This window comes from Schistocerca gregaria, chromosome 10 (genome assembly GCF_023897955.1).
Source record: "Schistocerca gregaria isolate iqSchGreg1 chromosome 10, iqSchGreg1.2, whole genome shotgun sequence".
NCBI classification, from domain to species: Eukaryota; Metazoa; Arthropoda; class Insecta; order Orthoptera; family Acrididae; genus Schistocerca; species Schistocerca gregaria.
The window spans coordinates 216,377,540-216,396,593 of NC_064929.1; the positions used below are offsets into that span (position 1 = coordinate 216,377,540).

Here is a 19,054-nt window from a genome sequence, read left to right on the forward strand (position 1 = left end):
GTTTATATGCCAACTAGCTCTGCAGATGATGAAGAAATTGATGAAATGTATGATGAGATAAAAGAAATTATTCAGGTAGTGAAGGGAGATGAAAATTTAATACTCATGGGTGACTGGAATTCGTCAGTAGGACAAGGGAGAGAAGGAAACATAGTAGGTGATTATGGACTGGGGCTAAGAAATGAAAGAGGAAGCCGTCTGGTAGAATTTTGCATAGAGCATAACTTAATCATAGCTAACACTTGGTTCAAGAATCATAAAAGAAGGTTGTGTACATGGAAGAGTCCTGGAGATACTAAAAGGTATCAGATAGATTATATAATGGTAAGACAGAGATTTAGGAATCAGGTTTTAAATTGTAGGACATTTCCAGGGCCAGATGTGGACTCTGACCACAATCTATTGGTTATGACCTGTAGGTTAAAACTGAAGAAACTGCAAAAAGGTGGGAATTTAAGGACATGGGATCTGGATAAGCTGAAAGAACCAGAGGTTGTACAGAGTTTCAAGGAGAGCATAAGGGAACAATTGACAGCAATGGGGGAAAGAAACACAGTTGAAGAAGAATGGGTAGCTCTGAGAGATGAAGTAGTGAAGGGAGCAGAGGATAAAGTAGGTAAAAAGACGAGGGTTAATAGAAATCCTTGGGTAACAGAAGAAATATTGAATTTAATTGATGAAAGGAGAAAATATAAAAATGCAGTAAATGAAGCAGGCAAAAAGGAATACAAATATCTCAAAAATGAGATCGACAGGAAGTGCAAAATGGCTAAGCAGGGATGGCTAGAGGACAAATGTAAGGATATAGAAGCTTGTCTCACTAGGGGTAACATAGATACTGCCTACAGGAAAATTAAAGAGACCTTTGGAGAGAAGAGAACCACGTGTATGAATATCAAGAGCTCAGATGGCAATCCAGTTCTAAGCAAAGAAGGGGAGGCAGAAAGGTGGAAGGAGTATATAGAAGGTTTATACAAGGGCGATGTACTTGAGGACAATATTATGGAAATGGAAGAGGATGTAGATGAAGACGAAATGGGAGGTAAGATACTGCGTGAAGAGTTTGACAGAGCACTGAAAGACCTGAGTCGAAACAAGGCCCCCGGAGTAGACAACATTCCATTAGAACTACTGACGGCCTTGGGAGAGCCAGTCATGACAAAACTCTACCACCTGGTGAGCAAGATGTATCAGACAGGTGAAATACCCTCAGACTTCAAGAAGAATATAATAATTCCAATCCCAAAGAAAGGAGGTGTTGACAGATGTGAAAATTACCGAACAATCAGTTTAATAAGTCACAGCTGCAAAATACTAACGCGAATTCTTTACAGACGAATGGAAAAACTGGTAGATGCGGACCTCGGGGAGGATCAGTTTGGATTCCGTCGAAATGTTGGAACACGTGAGGCAATACTGACCCTACGACTTATCTTAGAAGAAAGATTAAGAAAAGGCAAACCTACGTTTCTAGCATTTGTAGACTTAGAGAAAGCTTTTGACAATGTTGACTGGAATACTCTCTTTCAAATTCTGAAGGTGGCAGGGGTAAAATACAGGGAGCGAAAGGCTATTTACAATTTGTACAGAAACCAGATGGCAGTCATAAGAGTCGAGGGGCATGAAAGGGAAGCAGTGGTTGGGAAGGGAGTGAGACAGGGTTGTAGTCTCTCCCCGATGTTATTCAATCTGTATATTGAGCAAGCAGTGAAGGAAACAAAAGAAAAATTTTGAGTAGGTATTAAAATTCATGGAGAAGAGATAAAAACTTTGAGGTTCGCCGATGACATTGTAATTCTGTCAGAGATGGCAAAGGACTTGGAAGAGCAGTTGAACGGAATGGACAGTGTCTTGAAAGGAGGATATAAGATGAACATCAACAAAAGCAAAACGAGGATAATGGAATGTAGTCAAATTAAATCGGGTGATGCTGAAGGAATTAGATTAGGAAATGAGACACTTAAAGTAGTGAAGGAGTTTTGCTATTTAGGAAGTAAAATAACTGATGATGGTCGAAGTAGAGAGGATGTAAAATGTAGACTGGCAATGGCAAGAAAAGTGTTTCTCAAGAAGAGAAATTTGTTAACATCGAATATAGATTTATGTATCAGGAAGTCGTTTATGAAAGTATTTGTTTGGAGTGTAGCCATGTATGGAAGTGAAACATGGACGATAACTAGTTTGGACAAGAAGAGAATAGAAGCTTTCGAAATGTGGTGCTACAGAAGAATGCTGAAGATTAGATGGGTAGATCACGTAACTAATGAGGAGGTATTGAATAGGATTGGGGAGAAGAGAAGTTTGTGTCACAACTTGACTAGAAGAAGGGATCGGTTGGTAGGACATGTTTTGAGGCATCAAGGGATCACCAATTTAGCATTGGAGGGCAGCGTGGAGGGTAAAAATCGTAGAGGGAGACCAAGAGATGAATACACTAAGCAGATTCAGAAGTATGTAGGTTGCGGTAGGTACTGGGAGATGAAGCAGCTTGCACAGGATAGAGTAGCATGGAGAGCTGCATCAAACCAGTCTCAGGACTGAAGACAACAACAACAACATGCACTTTTTTCCCCGGTGAAAATACACTTTTTCCTGGGTGAAAATACACTTTTTTCATTTTAAGTGACACTATACTTTCCCTTGGAGCTCTAAGACTATCAATCCTTTTTGAAGGTAAAAGTCTGGAATAGAGCCTGTGGCATACTTACGGACTTGTTTCGTGGTAGAATGTCGTCAGCGCTTGTCGTTAAGTGTGATGAAAAAAAAAAGAGTATCAGCTGTTTGTGTTACGCAGCCAACAAGAGAGTAGCAGGCAAACGACGTCTTTTCAAGTAATACACTCGGGAGAAACTGTGAAACATTGCTGTAAACGAGGATTATAATTTTAATTGCTCTCTGTGTGAGTGGCAGGTATTTGAACCCTGCTAGTACCATCTGCAAACCACGGGCTGCGTCGCAACCTAGGATATATTTGAAAAACGTGGGATATACATCAAAAGAATTCGCAACTACCGTCAGCTGTAGCATCGAATAACGACAATGAAAATTTGTGCCGCACCGGGGCTCTTCGTAGACGCACGGCTGACGGCATAAGGAACGGATAGCCAAATAGTAAGACGATAAGCGGGACATCCAGGTTCGAGTCCCGGTCCTGTGAAAGTTCCCATACTCGTCATTGCAGTCTACAGCTGGCGGTAGTCCTCATTGGCAACTGCGGATTCATTTGATTTGTTTCGTAACGGCTGTGATCGCAGCAGTGCGTGCACGTCCAAAGGAGCTCTGCATCGTAATCAGAATAACACAGGCATTGCAATATCGTGTAACAAGGGATATATTTTCAATTCTGTGTTGCTACACAACCGATCTACGCGTACACCCCCGGGAGAACCGGGCTCCTAGTATCCTTGTGTAGCCTTGGAAGATTCATTTCGAGAAAAAATTTGATCAGCTAGGCCAACAGCCTTGCCGCAGTAGTAACTCCGGTTCCCTCCAGATCGCCGAAAAGCTCTGTCGAGCACGGCTAGCACTGGGATGGACCACCGTCCAAGGCCTGCCGAGTGCTGTCGGCAAGCGGGGTGCACTCGGCCCTCGTGAGGCCAACTGGGGAGCTACGCGACTGAGAAGTGGCTGGCGGCGGCTGGGAGAGTGCTGAGCCTCTCTGTAACCGCATCTGGTGGTGCCTGAGGGCTGAGGATGACACGACGGCCGGTCGGTACCGCCGGGCCTTCGAGGCCTGTTTCAGCAGCTGACGAAACTCGATGATTTTCTGTAAAACACGGGAGGAGCTTATCTTAAGGTATACCATCTTACCAAAAGTATACAGACATTCATACTTACAGCGGAATTCACTACCAGGTGACACGACAGGCGGAACGGCCAGTATAAAACGAGATGGGGAGTATCGGGTTGTCAGACTAGGTCGATCAGGAGAGACCAGTGACTGCGAACGTGGACCGGTCACTGGGTGTCGCCTGAGCAACAAATCCACCGGCGACATTTCAGCTTCTCTGTAACTGTGGAGTGCAAACGGGACAAGAACAACGGCAGCCACACCGACAACAGGCGGACAGGGACCAACCGGCATTGTGGAGCGTCGTCGTAAAACTAGCGTGAAACTAGTGGAAGGAATCTCTCGACAGTTCCCAAGTGCTACCAGTGGTCCAGCTGGCGCAGGGAGTTGAAGAGGACTGGGTACGATGGACGAGCAGACCCTCATTCCTGTAGTCAGTGCTGAGCAATGTTTGAGGTGGTGAAGAGCTACGCCATTGGGCGGTGAACGACTTTAAGCTAGTGGTTTTGGGCGAAAAATCGCGTCCGTATCACGTGGCAATGCCATGGAAGAGTTTCGGTTTGGCAAATGGATGGAGAACGTTGCCTGCCGTCGTGTGTAGCACCGACACTGAAGTGCGGAGGAGGTGGTGTACTGTAATTATATGAACACATTTACAGCAGTGCGTTTTGCGTACAGAAGGGGAACAGTTTGAAGGCTACGATTCTTCCAGCGCGACATAGAGCACCACCTCTGACACGATGGCTTGAGGACAACAACAATCAGGAATTGGGCTGGCCTGCTAAGAGTCCCGATCTGACCCCACTGGAACACCTGGCCGACGAGTGAGACCCCAGCGTCCAACATCACTGCCTTCCCCGGTTTCCGCTCTTGAGGAAGAATGGGCTGCCATTCCTCCAGAGATATTGAGACAGTTTATTGAAATTGTCGCCCGCACAGTTCGAGCCGTCACAAAGGCGAAGACTGGACACACTGTCTTTATTGTGTCATCTAGTAGCTGGCCCGATACTTTTGACCAGGTAGCTTGTTTGCAGTCCTCCTTTGCGTATACTAGAAATACGTATTAATTTATTCTATTAAAATAATTACGACAGTCTACACACAATGACTTCAATTGTGGAGTATGCGCTACTCACCAGCTGGTGCTGCGAAGACGGCCTCTGCACCGTGGGCGCAGGAGCCTGCGGGACGGCGAAGTGCGGCGCGCCGCTGGGCGTCGGGGGCCGGGAGCCGCCTCCGGGGGCGGCCGGGGGCGGCGCGGGCGCGGGGGCGGGCACCGCCGCCGCCAGGCGCTGCGCCACGATCTTCTGGCACGCTGCGGCGCAAAACCGACACACGTCAGCGCGCTAGGCTACAGCGCGAGCAGCGCAGCTCGGCGCGCCGCGCGGGGCGTGCCGGAAGCGACGGGGTGGGGGCCGTCCGTCAACCTCGCTCCCAGCAGCCCTCGCGCGGAGTGCCGAGCTACTGTGCGCGCTGTGCATCAACATTCGAGCTCAAAAAATGACATTATTAGCTATTTTCTTTCTTAGTCCATCTGCCTATTAAACGTGCTCTAAACTCCCTTATCTTTTTCTCACGATCACTATGTTAGATATACGATAGTGGCAAGTAAACAGTTGCCCAGCCTCCCTGGCATAACACTTCTCCAAATTTACACGACAGGATTCCAGGGGAACTGCCATTTTCCTTTCTCACATTTGATTTAAATTCCCCACGCATTTCACCGCCTGTTTACGGTAGCGCCAGCACACCTCCGAATTCATTGGACGTCTACTGCCACGCCTGCTCGACTCCAAACACCACCCGAGCGCTTCCTCGCCTGACAAACCGACGTACACGCGTGTCTTTCCTCGGGTCGCGAAAGACATGTAAGCCACACGGTGGAAGACCCGGGCTGTACGGAAGGTGTTGAAGTCTTTCCCAACCGCGTCGCCGAAGGGCAGCCTCCGTCCGATTGGCGCCAGGATGATTCCGTCCGGCAGCATTCCAACAGTCCGAGGACAAACGGCGCAACCTGTACTGCAAACATCCCACACCTCTTCCGCCAGAGAAATCCACGCTGGTTCACACAGGTTTCGGGAAGGCCGCGATGGCCTCCTCCTCCGACTGCAGGGGGCTTCTACTCGTCGAGTTCCTCGAGCGTGGAGACGCAAGCAATGGGCAGCGCTATAAAGACACTTTGCAGAAATTGTGAAGCACAATAAAGTCAGAACGCCCAGGAATGCTGTCAAGTCGAATGATACCGTTTCACAACAACGCCCGCCCCTTCACCGCCAATCACTTCGGCGACTTGGTTGGGACACTGTAAGATCCTCCGTACTACACGGATATTTCACCGTGTGATTTTCACATCTTTGGCGACTTGAAGAAAGACACGTGTGGACGTCACGGCCGTCAGGAAGTGCGAGAGTTGTGGATCTGTCAGTGGACGACCGCGTTCTACGAAACAGGAATTTATCGTCTCGTCCCCCAGTGGTGTGCTGTGGCGGGTATTCCGTTTTGACAGCCGTTTATGTTAGGCTGCTGTATAAATTCTCAGTGTTTTTGTTTTGCGTGTGGTTGCCATGGGTTTAGTAATCGATCATTTTTTATTTGTAGTTCACTGATGTTCGAGTTGACATATTTTCATTTCATCAATTGGAGAAAGTAAATGGAGCTGTGGACGCTAGAAAATAGAGTGCCAAGTGGAAAAATCGGAACATTTCGAACATATTCTTGTGTTTGAGTTCCACAGATGGGTGACAGCGGCGAGGCAGCCAGAAACATTTGCGTCGTGTATGGGTACAATGGCACTGGACAGAGCACGGCAAGAAAATGGGTTCCTCGTTTGAAGGAGAATCGTTTTGACATTAATAACTCTACATGTTCAGGAAGATCTTCGGGGTTTGATGAATATCGTTTGAACGCATTAATCCACAATGATCCACGGGTGTATGAGTACCGCATGCTCTAACAATGAGTCAACCTCACAAAAATCGGCGCTTGTCAACAACACCGACCATTCCTATAGCCTGTATCGTTACTGGTGACTATAAAGCAGCAACTCCCCGTACAAAGAGGTGCGCGCACCCACAGAAGATGGTGTGTGAGTGGCGCAGCAGCGGCCGTGGTGCACTGCAGACCTCCACGGCCGGCTGCTCCTGTCACAACTGAGGCGCCGTCAGAGCACAGCGACCGGGAGGGCTGCATTTTGCCGGACTGACAAACACTACACAGCGGCTGGTCTGGGGAGTCAACCCGCACCGACCCTATTCACATCATCTTTCGCCCTCCTGTTTTTTTTTTTTTTCCTCTCTGTCTCACAATCTTCACGGAGCTTCCTTTCGAGATGAAAATGCACTCCGAACGAATTCTTCGCCTCAAAACCACGTGATTTCTACAATTAGAGCTGAGAAGTTACCCTAGCGTCGGCAGACTGTTGTAAATAGTGAAGGAGAATATATTATAAATGACTCAAGTCTCTGTTATGTGTATCTGTTGTGTCCGTGAAGCTTATGAAAAAAAGCTGCGACCTCGTGCACCAAACCAACATTACAGACGTGTGAAATATTCACCCTCCTGAATGAGACATTCCGTATTGTGAGACACGCGTAGTGTAATGGGTAAAGTGTAGCACTCACTCTCCTACAGACGTGGTTCACATTGGGACATTAGTGTATCGTACTGTACACATGTGGTGCACTCGCCCTCCTGAACGAGACATTTGGTATTGTACGACGGGTATAGTGTAGTGCAGTGCAGTGTAATGTAGTGTGGCAAAGTCTAGCACTCACTATGCTGGAGACGTGCTTCATATTGGGAGATGAATATATACTATTGTAGACGTGTAGAGCACTCACCCTCCTGAATGAAGTGCTGCACAGTGTAAGACATGTTGATGTTTCGTTTGTGGGGCGCTCAACTGCGCGGTATCAGCGCCCTTACGAAATCCCAATTTTGACACCAATTTCTACACAGTCCAGTCTAGCCACTGTGACGAATGATGATGATGAAATGATGGGGACAACACAAACACCGAGTCCCCAGGCAGAGAAAATCCCCAACCCGGCCGGGAATCGAACCCGGGACCCCGTGATTCGCATAGTTAAGAGAGGTGTGGTGTAGTGTAGTATGGTGTTTCAGAGTGTAGCACTCACTGCCTTGGAGACATAGTGCACATTGTAATTTTAGTGATTTGTACTGTAACTGTTTGGATCACTCACCTTCCTGTGTACTGTGGCAGGGTGTAGGATCCACTTCCTAAAGACGTGCTTCACATTCGGAGATTTGTGTATCGCACTGTAAAAGTGTGGAGTACTCACCCTCCATAATGAAGTACTCCGTACTTACAGACAGATATAGTACAGTGAAGTGTAGTGTAGTGAGGCAGAGTGTAGCACTCACTATGCTGGAGACGTGGTCCACATTCGGAGATCAGAGTACAGTATTGCAGACGTGTGGTGTACTCACCGTCCTGAATGAAGTGTATCGCACTGTGAGAGAGGTGCAGCGTAGTGTAGCGTAGCGTGGCGTGGTACTCACCGTCCTGGAAGACGCGCTCGACGTTGAGGCCGTAGGTGGCGCACGTCTCGTAGTAGGAGCAGCGCTTCAGGTCGGCCGCCAGCTTCCGCGCGCGCGCGTCGTCGATGACGCGCGGGTTGCTCTCGCTGATGGCGTCTGCACAGGAAGAGAAACACACGGGGTCAGCAGGCTGCGGGTCAGCGGCAGGTGGGATGCAGCGGGGGGAGCGACTACCCTGGCTCGGACATGTTCTCTGGACGGATGCCGGAGGTGAGACGAACACCACAGGAGAGACTGAAGAGACGCATCTCACATTGGCTGACGTAAAAGGTATGGCAACCACAAGTGAGGGGGTAGGAAGGGGAGGGGGGAGACGACAAAATGAAACCGCACAGGCTGAGGTGATGGTATGTTATTTTCTTGCGGTGATTACAAAATCTAGTCAAATCTACAAAGAACTTGGCTACTGAAGCCCGTAGGTTCACCACCTCTCGCCTGGATACATAAATCGATTGCGTTGCGAAGCGTGTCAAAAAGCGTCTCCTAGGTAAGTTGGCCCACCACTGTGGTAACTACTTATCGATATGCTGGACACTGGCAGTGGGGCGGAACACACACCCAAGCCGGGCCCACTCAAGTTCCATCGGGCACAGAGGCTGGCCAGTGGAGTCCCTCTAGATCTCGCAGTCACTTCATAGAGGCACGACCCATGTGTGGACCATCGCTCACCTGTTGAAGGATGGCACAATGACAGTGTCGTATGAAACTACGAGTATGCTGTCGCCTGAGGGGCAACCCAAGAGGGCGCACGACGTCGCTGACGTACTGTTGTGTCACCAGAGTTCCCTCAGTCACTACCATCTGTTATTATTATTATTGAATTTTGTACTAAGGTCTTATGGGACCAAACTACTAAGGCCGTCGGTCCCTACGCTTACACACAAGTTAACTTACGCCAAGGACGACACAAACATCCATGCCCGAGGGAGGACTCGGACCTCCGACGTGGGAGCGGCGCGGACCGTGGCAAGACGCCTTAGACAATGCGGCTACCCCGCGCGGCTATTTTATTTTTATTATTATTATTCTCTTGTCAGGGACATACGTAGGTCCACAGTTAACATGTCACATAGGCTGTGACCAGAACTTGGCCACTTCCAGTCCATTTTCTGTCACTTGATGGAAGTCTTCTGCAATATAGGAGGCTGGACACAGTGAACACTGAGGCAGCCTGAACTTCTCCACAATCACACTCAACACTGTTTTCTGTACTGTAGCCCCATCTTGCCAGATTAAACCTTGATGTACCCACTCCGGATCTCAGTCTATTCAAAGATTTCCAGGTCGTCCATTCCTTGTCGTGTCCTGGAGGCAGAGGTTCACAAACTTTTTTCCAACCAGAGGGAAGGAAAGTCTTGCACCCTAGCATTTTCAGCTGTGGAGTATGTTCCTTTGGTATTCTAAGGAAACGCTTCCGTCACTTCAATCGCTGCGAATGCCGTTTATGTCCATTTAGGTGATGGGCTTGTTCTTTTTCAACTTCTTTTCTTCCCTCTTTTGCCGCAATTTCTCCTCGAATGGTAGGTAGTGCTATTCCTGCAAGGTGATAACTCCATTCGATAAAAGTGGATTTCAGACAACACGTTATAATTCTCTAGGTGTGATTGACAGCTACGAGGGTTGCCCACAAAGTAATGAACTGCATTTTCTTTCTTCAACAGTTCTTTATTCGTAATAATGAGAATTACGTACACGAAAGAATGATGTTTTACCTACAATCCCTATTTTTCCACGTAGTCTCCATCCCGTTTTATGACGTTCCTCCAGCGCGAAACAACTGCCAGTATGCATCCTTGCCCCGGTGGCTCCGCCAGTGCTTGACAGTGTGAATCACCTCCTTGTCGTCCTCAAACTGTCTTCCACGATTGGCATCCTTTAGTGGTCCAAACAAGCTGGTTCACGGCTGTAGGGAGTGACAGCCGTGGATGTTCTTCCCGACCGCTGCAAATCGTGGGGCTCCGCCGAACCGCCTTCCGATGACCTCACCTTCCGTGCCCAGCGACTAACTGTTCTTCCGTCGCCAGCAGATGCTCCACAGACTTTGCACAAGCGTTTGTGAATATTCCCCGCAGTTTCTTTCTTTGCAGTGAGAAATTCACTGACGGTACGTATCTTGTAACGGAAATCACCTATAGACGCTCTATTTAAACTGTCCTGCAGATACGCTATCTGTCGGAAGTGACAGAAACTTGGTGCCCTCATTCAGGAGACTTCAAATAATACGTACGCAACGTTAGGCATTTGTAGCACTGTTTTCGGCCGTGAAAAAAAAAAATGCGATGCATTACTTTCAGGGCAACCCTCGTACATCTACCTGTTTAGCATGTGATGTAGTATATCAAATACGACAAGCGTACTCTGCAGCAGAATAGGCTAATGCAAGTTCAGAGGTTCGGGTGGTTTCGGGTTGGCCGCCACACTGTGATGTGGCAGATTTTCTTGAGAGATTGTTCCTGGTGGGAATGTCAACCTGCAATTCATGCAGTGTCCCTGGAAAGCGAAGAGATCTGCCCAGCATCACTCCTAGGCGTTGTGCAGTGCAGCAGTGTTGTAGCTCAACCCCTGACCATTCTGTCATCAACTTAGGACTAGCTTTCCTATTTCTCATTTGAAAAGCACACACCAGAATCTTTGAGGCGTTCGGTGTACGCTGATATGTGGTATAGTTCCTTGATAGATCTTCAAGGCTATTCGTGACGATGTTCAAAGTCTAGGCTCTGAGTGGCAAGAGCAAGGGAATCAGCTGGTTCAAACGGCTCTGAGCACTATGGGACTAAACATCTGTGGTCATCAGTCCCCTAGACTTAGAACTACTTAAACCTAACTAACATAAGGACATCACACAGATCCATGCCCGACGCAGAATTCGAACCTGCGACCGTAGCGGTCGCGCGGTTCCGGACTGAAGAGCCTAGAACCGCCAGGCCACTCCGGCAGGCTAATCGTGTGGGGGCTATAGGTTGGTAGCTGGAGCCAACTCTCCTCCTTGGGGAAGACAGTTTGTCTGCAACTACCAGCTGTGAGCCGAAGTGATACCCACACAATGACTCCAACAGCAACACCGCTGCAATTCTCAAAAACCTTCAAAGATGTCTCACTTTCCCGTGCAGTCCAACATCGGGCCACTGTTGTATCCGAGTGCCCCACAAATCTCGGTACTGCGCGTTTGACTAGCTGGACAGCCTGAGAGAGACAGCGAGGCCTCTCTCGCACTGTGCCAGGCGCTGACAACGCTGTCACACACGGATGTGCGGCATCTCCCTCTCCTTCGCAGCGACCGCTCAACATCTCACGCTTTTCACGCCCCCTTATAAAGGGTGACTCACCTGAAACTTTTTCCGACAATATTGCGGAAATGGAAAGTGCTATTGAGGTGCGGTTTTCATGTACATAGACAAACGTCCTTGTTGCTGCTTCAGATTTGATGTTTGTTCTGTGCACCGGCGAAGCTTCGAACCGTCCTGGCAGATGGCGGAGCCGTAGTACAGCGTCAGAATGGCGGCCACACACGACTCACTTTACGAGCAGCGAGCTGTTATTGAATTCTTGTGTGCAGAAAAGAAACCGTGGTGAACATCCATAAACGTTTTTTGTGTGGTGTACGGCGATGCTGCAGTTGACAGGAGTTCAGTTGGGCGATGGGTAAAGGAGGTTACAGCCTCAGGAAGTGCAGAAGCAGAGGTCGACGGTGAGCCACGCTCGGGACGTCCTGCCGCGGCCACTGCTGCACGCGCTTTGAAGATGACGACAGTGTAAGTCGTGCAGTGAAAACATGTCTCCGCCGACAGGACAAGAGCTGGGGTACGGCCATTGAGTGTGACGGAGAGTGCGTAGAAAAATAGGACACGGACGAGACATGATGATGTATATTGTCACCAAATTCTGACCTTTAACAATAAACACGTTCTGAAGGGAAAAAAATGTGGGGCATTACTTACTGATCGACCCTCGTAATAACACTTATAAAATGTATATTTGTGCAAGCATACACTTTTTCAAAGGAGCAAAGCCTATTGGTACTAGCAGACTAAAAGTAAGGTAAATTAGAATGTCAGCGGTGTCTGTATCAGGACTGCAGTGCGGGTGGTCTACGAGATATCGTATCTTGACAAATTTCCACACCGACCCTTGCCTGTGCCATTCAACCTGTGTAGTTGCTGTTATATTTCCTCACAGTCTGCTTGTTTGTCCCTCGACTGCACTTCGACGTGCTAGTCAGTGTGTGACGGTCCAGCAGTAGGTCGTGAGTGGGCCGTGGGATTTACCAACGCAGAAAAAGCCGACGTGCTCGTGGTACGTGGGGTGTGCTGGCAGAATGCGGTTCGTCCTTGTACGGTGGATACGGCAAGATATCTCAATAGACGTCAAAAATCTCGCCAGTTATTTATCAACCTCTTCAACCAGTTACGTGAAAGTGGCAGTGGAGCATCCAGACAACGTAACAGAACGAAACAAGTAACTGGTAGTAACTGCTGCTTCCGCGCAATCCCACGAGGAAGTGGCAGAGTCAGGCAAGTGTCCTACGCTTTCTCCACCGACATAGGGTCCATCCCCATCACATCTCTGCCTCGATCAAGAGCTGCATGGAAACGATTATGAGAATCGCTTTAACTTCTGTAAATGGGCATTAAGACAGGATACTCCAGATGGATCATGTATTTCCTTTAGTGATGAAGCCAATGGCCAGGTAAAGCGCCGAAACATGCAGTACCGGTCTGATGACAACCCCCGTTGGCTTCGTCAGGTGGAGCGTCAGTGTCCGTGGGATGTACACGTGTGGTGGGGGATGGGGCAGTTTTTCATCGACGAAACACTGAACACGCACAAGTATGCTACCCTCCTAACAGGTTATCTTCCACGGGTGCTGAGCAGGAGGAACCAGAGGTACCAACACCATGGCTCTCCAGCCCGTAGTGCAGGAAGTGCTACAGCATGTATTCGTCTACGTCTACATGGATACTCCGCAAATCACACTTCAGTGCCTGGCAGAGGGTTCATCGAACCACCTTCACAATAATTCTCCGTTATTCCAGTCTCTCGAACGGCGGGCGGAAAAAACGAAGACTTATATCTTTGTGTGCGAGCTCTGATTCCGCTTATTTTATTATGATGGTCGTTTCTCCCTATATAGGTCGGCGTCAGCAAAATTTTTTCGCATTCGGAGGAGAAAGTTGATGATTGAAATTTCATGGGAAGATTCCGCTGCAACGAAAAACGCCTTTAATTATGTGTACCCCAAATCCTGTGTCACGTCAGTGACTCTCTCTCCCGTAATTCGCTCTTCTCTGAACTTTCTCGATGCACTCTGTTGATACTACCTCGTAAGAATGCCAGGCCGCGCAGCAGTACTCCAAGAGAGTAGGGTAGTCATTTTGTTTAGTAAATCTGTTAGATTTTCAAAGTGTGCTGCCTTCCCCCACAACATTTTCTGTTTGTTCTTTCCAATATAAGTTTTTCATAATTGACATTCCTAAGTATTTAGTTGAATTTACGGCCTTTATATTTGACTGATAGCACTCATGCAGATGACCTCACACTTTTCATTGTTAATGGTCAACTGCCAGTTTTCGCACCATACAGATATCTTTTCTAAATCGTTTTCCAATTTGTTTTGATCTTCTGATGACTTTAATACTCGATAAATGACAGCACCCTCAACAAACAACCTGTCTTCTAAATCATTTATACCGATAATGAACAGCAGATGGCCTGTAACACTACCATGGGGAAAACCACAAATCACTTCTGTTCTACTCGCCGACTTTCCGTCAATTACTACGAACTGTGATCTCTCCGACAGGAAATCACGGATCCAGTCACATATCTGAGATGAACACGCAATTTCGCCGCTTGTGTGATACAATGCCAAATGCCTTCAGGAAATCTAGAAATACGGAATCAATTTGAAATCACTTGTGAATAGGACTCAACGCTTCGTGTGTGCAAAGAGCGACTTGTATTTGACAAGAATGATGTTTTCTAAATCCGTGTTGATTGTGTTCAATAGACCGCTCTTCTGGAAGTAATTCTTAATGTCTTCAACACAGTTGTTTCCAATCCTTGGACTGGACGGAGAGAACCTGTACCTTGGCCGGCCTGTGCTCCCGGTTTCACGCCCACAAACTTTTCCTTTGGGGAAAGCTGCAAGACGCGATGGACAAGGGCATGGCAATTACACCCGACGATATGCAACGACGTATTAGCGCAGCCTGCTCGGACATCTCCGCTGAAATGCTAGCACGCGTACGGCAGTCGTTCCATACCAAACTGGAAGCGTGTGTCGACGGTGCAGGAAGTCATTAAGAGCAAAACCTGTGATGGTGAGTTGCCTCGTTCGCGTTCCTGGTGTATCTCCTTGTGCTGTTCTGCAGCTTTTGTACAAGTGTGGGTGTGGGAATTTTTCAAAACACATCTCGTAAACGACCCGAACTAGAATCCTGTAATAAACACCACTGACATTCTAATATACCCTACTTCTAGTCTGTTAAGGTCAATTGCCAATGTTCCATTCAAAAATGCGTATAACCGAACAAAAAAATTACACTTTTTGAGTATTATTACAATATGTCGATTGGGTAAAAATACGAACGCCTGACTACCAATCCATTCTGCGAATACCACGCATCAACAGCACTTTCCACTTCCGGAATATTCGCGACGTAACTTTTAAATGATTCACCCTGTGTGCTCTACCAGGCGCGGTAACAACGCTGATGCAGTCTGACGGCCGTCCTACTGGTCACAGAGAACTGAAGCTCCAATCAGTTACGTACCGGCCGCTGGTGTGTTGTTCTACCGCGTCACATTGACATCCGGCCATGACTTGTGCGTGCTGGACGTTTCGCTTGTACTGCAGTGTAGAAGCGGCGTCTCCAACCCCCGCAACCGCTCTCCAGCTGTGGGAAATTTAAAAAATCGCGAGCGTCTAGGACGAGTGGGTCAGGAATCGGGCGAAGGTGGTGGCGGGTGGCGGGTGGCGGGTGGCGGGTGGCGGCGTGGCGCTGCGGACGTCGCCAGACAGACAGAGCAGCAGAAGGCGCTTCCATTTCTTTTTCGCCAGCTCAGCCCGGGTCGTGAGGCGCCGCGGCGCGTGCTCAAGTACCCTCCGGAACCGCCGTTCCTCCCTGGCACGAGTGTCTCATTCTGAGAGGAGAGGAGAGGAATGGGAGGGAGGGAGGCGAGAGGGCGGCGAGCTCTGCCCTCGATACGGCCGCTGCTGACTCCGCCAGGCGGCTGTGTGCAGGCGTGCTCCACATGGGGACCGCACCCCCTCCGATTTCATTCATACTGACAAGATTTATAGGGCATCAGTAGAACCTCAACATGCGTACATAGGAAGGCGCAACTCTCAACAGTTTTCGAGAAAACCGAGTACAAAAATTTTATGCCTCCTTATTTACGTGTATACAGGGTGCTTACGTAAGAGCGTGCAAAAATTTAACAAGACATAGAAAATGCTCCCCTGAACAACTTGAGGTAGGGAACCTGTAGTCGGAGAAGCCAGCTTAAGAAGATAGTAGGAATAAAATCGCATTACTGTGCGCTTTTTCGTTTACGTTTGTTACAGTTAACTGCAAATTCCATCACTTACACAATGATAGTACCATTTGTACTGTATCTTACTAAATGTGCTGAAACTGACGGCCATCAAACCCAGTGCGAGCATGACACCGGCGAAAAAGATTCTGAAGCACCCTCACAAATATCCCTGGAGTGTTTCGAATCACATCACAGGCAGCTACAATTCTGGCAATTCCTTGCAGAAAATAAACAATGTACATGTAAATAAACAATGTACATGTACGTGTAAACCTGTACGCATTTTGGTTGCAGATAAGCTGGAAAACAGTAATGCTAGACAAAGCGGTAGGCAAGTTTACTTCCAGATCTCCTTAAGCCGGCTTCTGCGACTCTAGGTTACCCCACAGTTGGGCGAGTAAGCAGTTTCATAACGCTGAATAGAACCTGGCTAACGGTAATATTGTTTCATTCCCACGGTCTTCTGTCAATGTGCAGTATTAATGAAATCCCTCCCAAACGTGCTCCGCTGGTGCAGCCTGTTTTTTCAGCAGGCCAAGAACCTTACAAACCGACTATAAAATTGCGCTTACATTATGAGCCAGAGGGGACTGCATCGAAACTCAATAACTCGTACACCGCCAGTCCTCTGTACCAATATACGGTGATATGCTTTGGCATGCGTGATAAGCGGCTGAAGTGTGTGATGACTGACAACCGTTTATGACTGCAATGTAAACCAACTATGTTTTGCAACAGACACATTGAAAAATTATGCACAAGCAAAACTAAGTTGTTCACGACACGTGGTGTACGCCGCAATAGTTATTCTTATCGATGGGTGGTCAAACCATTCGCTCAAACTGCTCAGAATTTTTCGAAACCAACTGCGAACAATTGTTGCCCGGTGATATGGCTCACTGTCATCCACAAAAATTCCATAGTTCTTTAAGAATATGACGTCCACAAATGGCTGCAAATGGTATCCAAGCAGCAGTTAATAACCATTTCATGTAAACACAGGCCACAGCTTTGTGAAGCCACAACCAGCCCGAACAGGTGCCTCGCTGACCACTTGGGTCCACGGCTTCGTGTGGTCTGCGCCACACGCGAACCCCACCATCAGCTCCCGCCAACTCAAATGGGGACTCGTCTGGCGAGGCCACGGTTTTACAGTCGTCTAGGCTCCAACCGATACGGAGACGAGCCCAGGAGAGGCGCTGCAGGCGACGTCGTGCTGTTAGCAAACGCTCTCGCCTCGGTCGTCTGCTGCCACTGCCCATTAACGTCTAATTTCGCCACCTTGTCCTATCGGATACGTCCTTCGTATGTCCCAAATTGCTTATTCTTGGGAATAAGCTAATATTATTAACAAGAAATGACAGTAAGGAATATATATTTTGAGAGGCCAATGTCAAATGTCTGGGTAGACTCGTGAACAGGGGCCGACAAGAGGTTCGTGAACTCACACAACTTACTGCCCGAACCGCCCGTTTCTGAGCCAAAAATATCCTCTTAGAATGGGAAGAGTTACCCCAAAATATAACACCATATGACATAAGCGAATGAAAATAAGCAAAGTAATTTTCGTATCTAACGGTCACTCACTTCAGAAATCTTTCGAATAGTAAAAATGGCAGCAGTAAGTCTTTAAACAAGATCCTGAATGTGGGCTTTCCACGACAGTTTACTATCTATCTGAACACCTAGAAATTTGAATCGTTCAGTTTCACAAATCATATGCCGATTCAGTGAAATTAAAACGTCAGGTTTTGTTGAACTGTGTGTTAGAAACTATAAAAACTGAGTCTTACTGTCATTTAGCGTTAGTTTATTTTCTACAAGCTATGGACTGCACTATTTGATACAGAGCCTATGTTTGCACACTACATCCTTTACTATCAGGCTAGTGTCATCAGCAAACACAAGTATTTTAGAGTTACCCGTAATACTAGAGGGCATATCATTCATATAAATACGGAACAGGGATGGCCCCAACACTGATCCCTGGGGCACCCCCCACTTAGACCCCACATCACAGCCGTTATCAACATTGTGAATAATGACCTTTTGCTGCATGTTGCTAAAGTAAGAGGTCAACCAATTGTGAGCTACTCCCCGTATTCCGTAATGGTCCAACTTCTGGAGCAATATTTTGTGATCAACACAATCAAACGCCTTAGTTAAATTAAAAGAAATATGCCAAGCGATCGAAACCTTTTGTTTATCCCATCCTGTACCTCAAAGAGAAAAGAGAATATAGCATTTTCACTTGTTAAACGAACTGTACGTTTGACAGCAAATCGTGTGATATAAAATAATCAATTATCCTTCCATACACAGCCTTTTCAATAACTTTAGCAAACACTAATGGCATAGAAACAGGTCTAAAATTGTTACATTCTCCCTTTTTATAAAGCGGCTTTACTACTGAGTACTTTAAACGTTCAGGAAACTCACCGTTCCTAAAGGAAACTCACCGTTCCTAAAGGAAAAATTAGAAGTGTGGCTAAATACAGGGCTAACACGTGCAGCACAGTACTTTAATGTTCTGTCAGGCACCCCATCATAGCCATGAGAGTCCTTAGTCTTCAGTGATTTCATTACTTACTCAATCACCCCCTTGTCTGCATCACAGAGGAATATTTCAGACATCAATATCGGAAAGGCATTTGCTAAGACAGTTATATGATTCCCTGGAAAAACTAAGTTTTTATTTAATTCACCATCAATGCTCGAAAATGACTGTTAAATGCTGTACATATATCTGATTTATCAGTAACAGAAATATTTTTATTACGAACTGACTTTATATCGTCGACCTTGTGCTGCTGATCAGACATTTCCTTCAGAACTGGCTATATGGTTTTGATTTTATCCTCTGAATTAGCTATTCTATTTGCGTACCATATACTCTTTGCCTTCCTAATAACATTTTCGAGCACCTTACAGTACTGTTTGTAATGGGATACTGTAGCTTGATTGTGACTGCTTCTAACGTTTTGATATAATTCCCGCCATGATATCCTTATCCCACTAGTCAGCCACCCGGCCTGCCAGTACCACGTTTAGAAAGTTCTAATGGAAAGCAACTCTCAAAGAGCATGAGAAATGTGTTAAGGAAAGCATTGTATTTATCATCTATGCTATCGGCACTATCAACATTCTCCTAATCTTGTTTCTTGA

General features: G+C 47.2%; 1 protein-coding gene across 3 annotated transcripts in view; it reads right to left on the reverse strand.

The window, feature by feature from the left end:
- The window catches only part of LOC126293339 (centaurin-gamma-1A), a 304,641-nt gene that overhangs the window by 88,469 nt on the left and 197,118 nt on the right, over window positions 1-19,054 (reverse strand). For all 3 annotated transcript variants that reach the window (XM_049986531.1, XM_049986532.1, XM_049986530.1), the window contains exons 4-5: window positions 8,312-8,446; window positions 4,927-5,105 (exon numbers count right to left, since the gene is read on the reverse strand). In XM_049986531.1, the coding sequence (XP_049842488.1) occupies window positions 4,927-5,105; window positions 8,312-8,446 (314 nt within the window). The remainder of the gene's footprint in view (window positions 1-4,926; window positions 5,106-8,311; window positions 8,447-19,054) is intronic.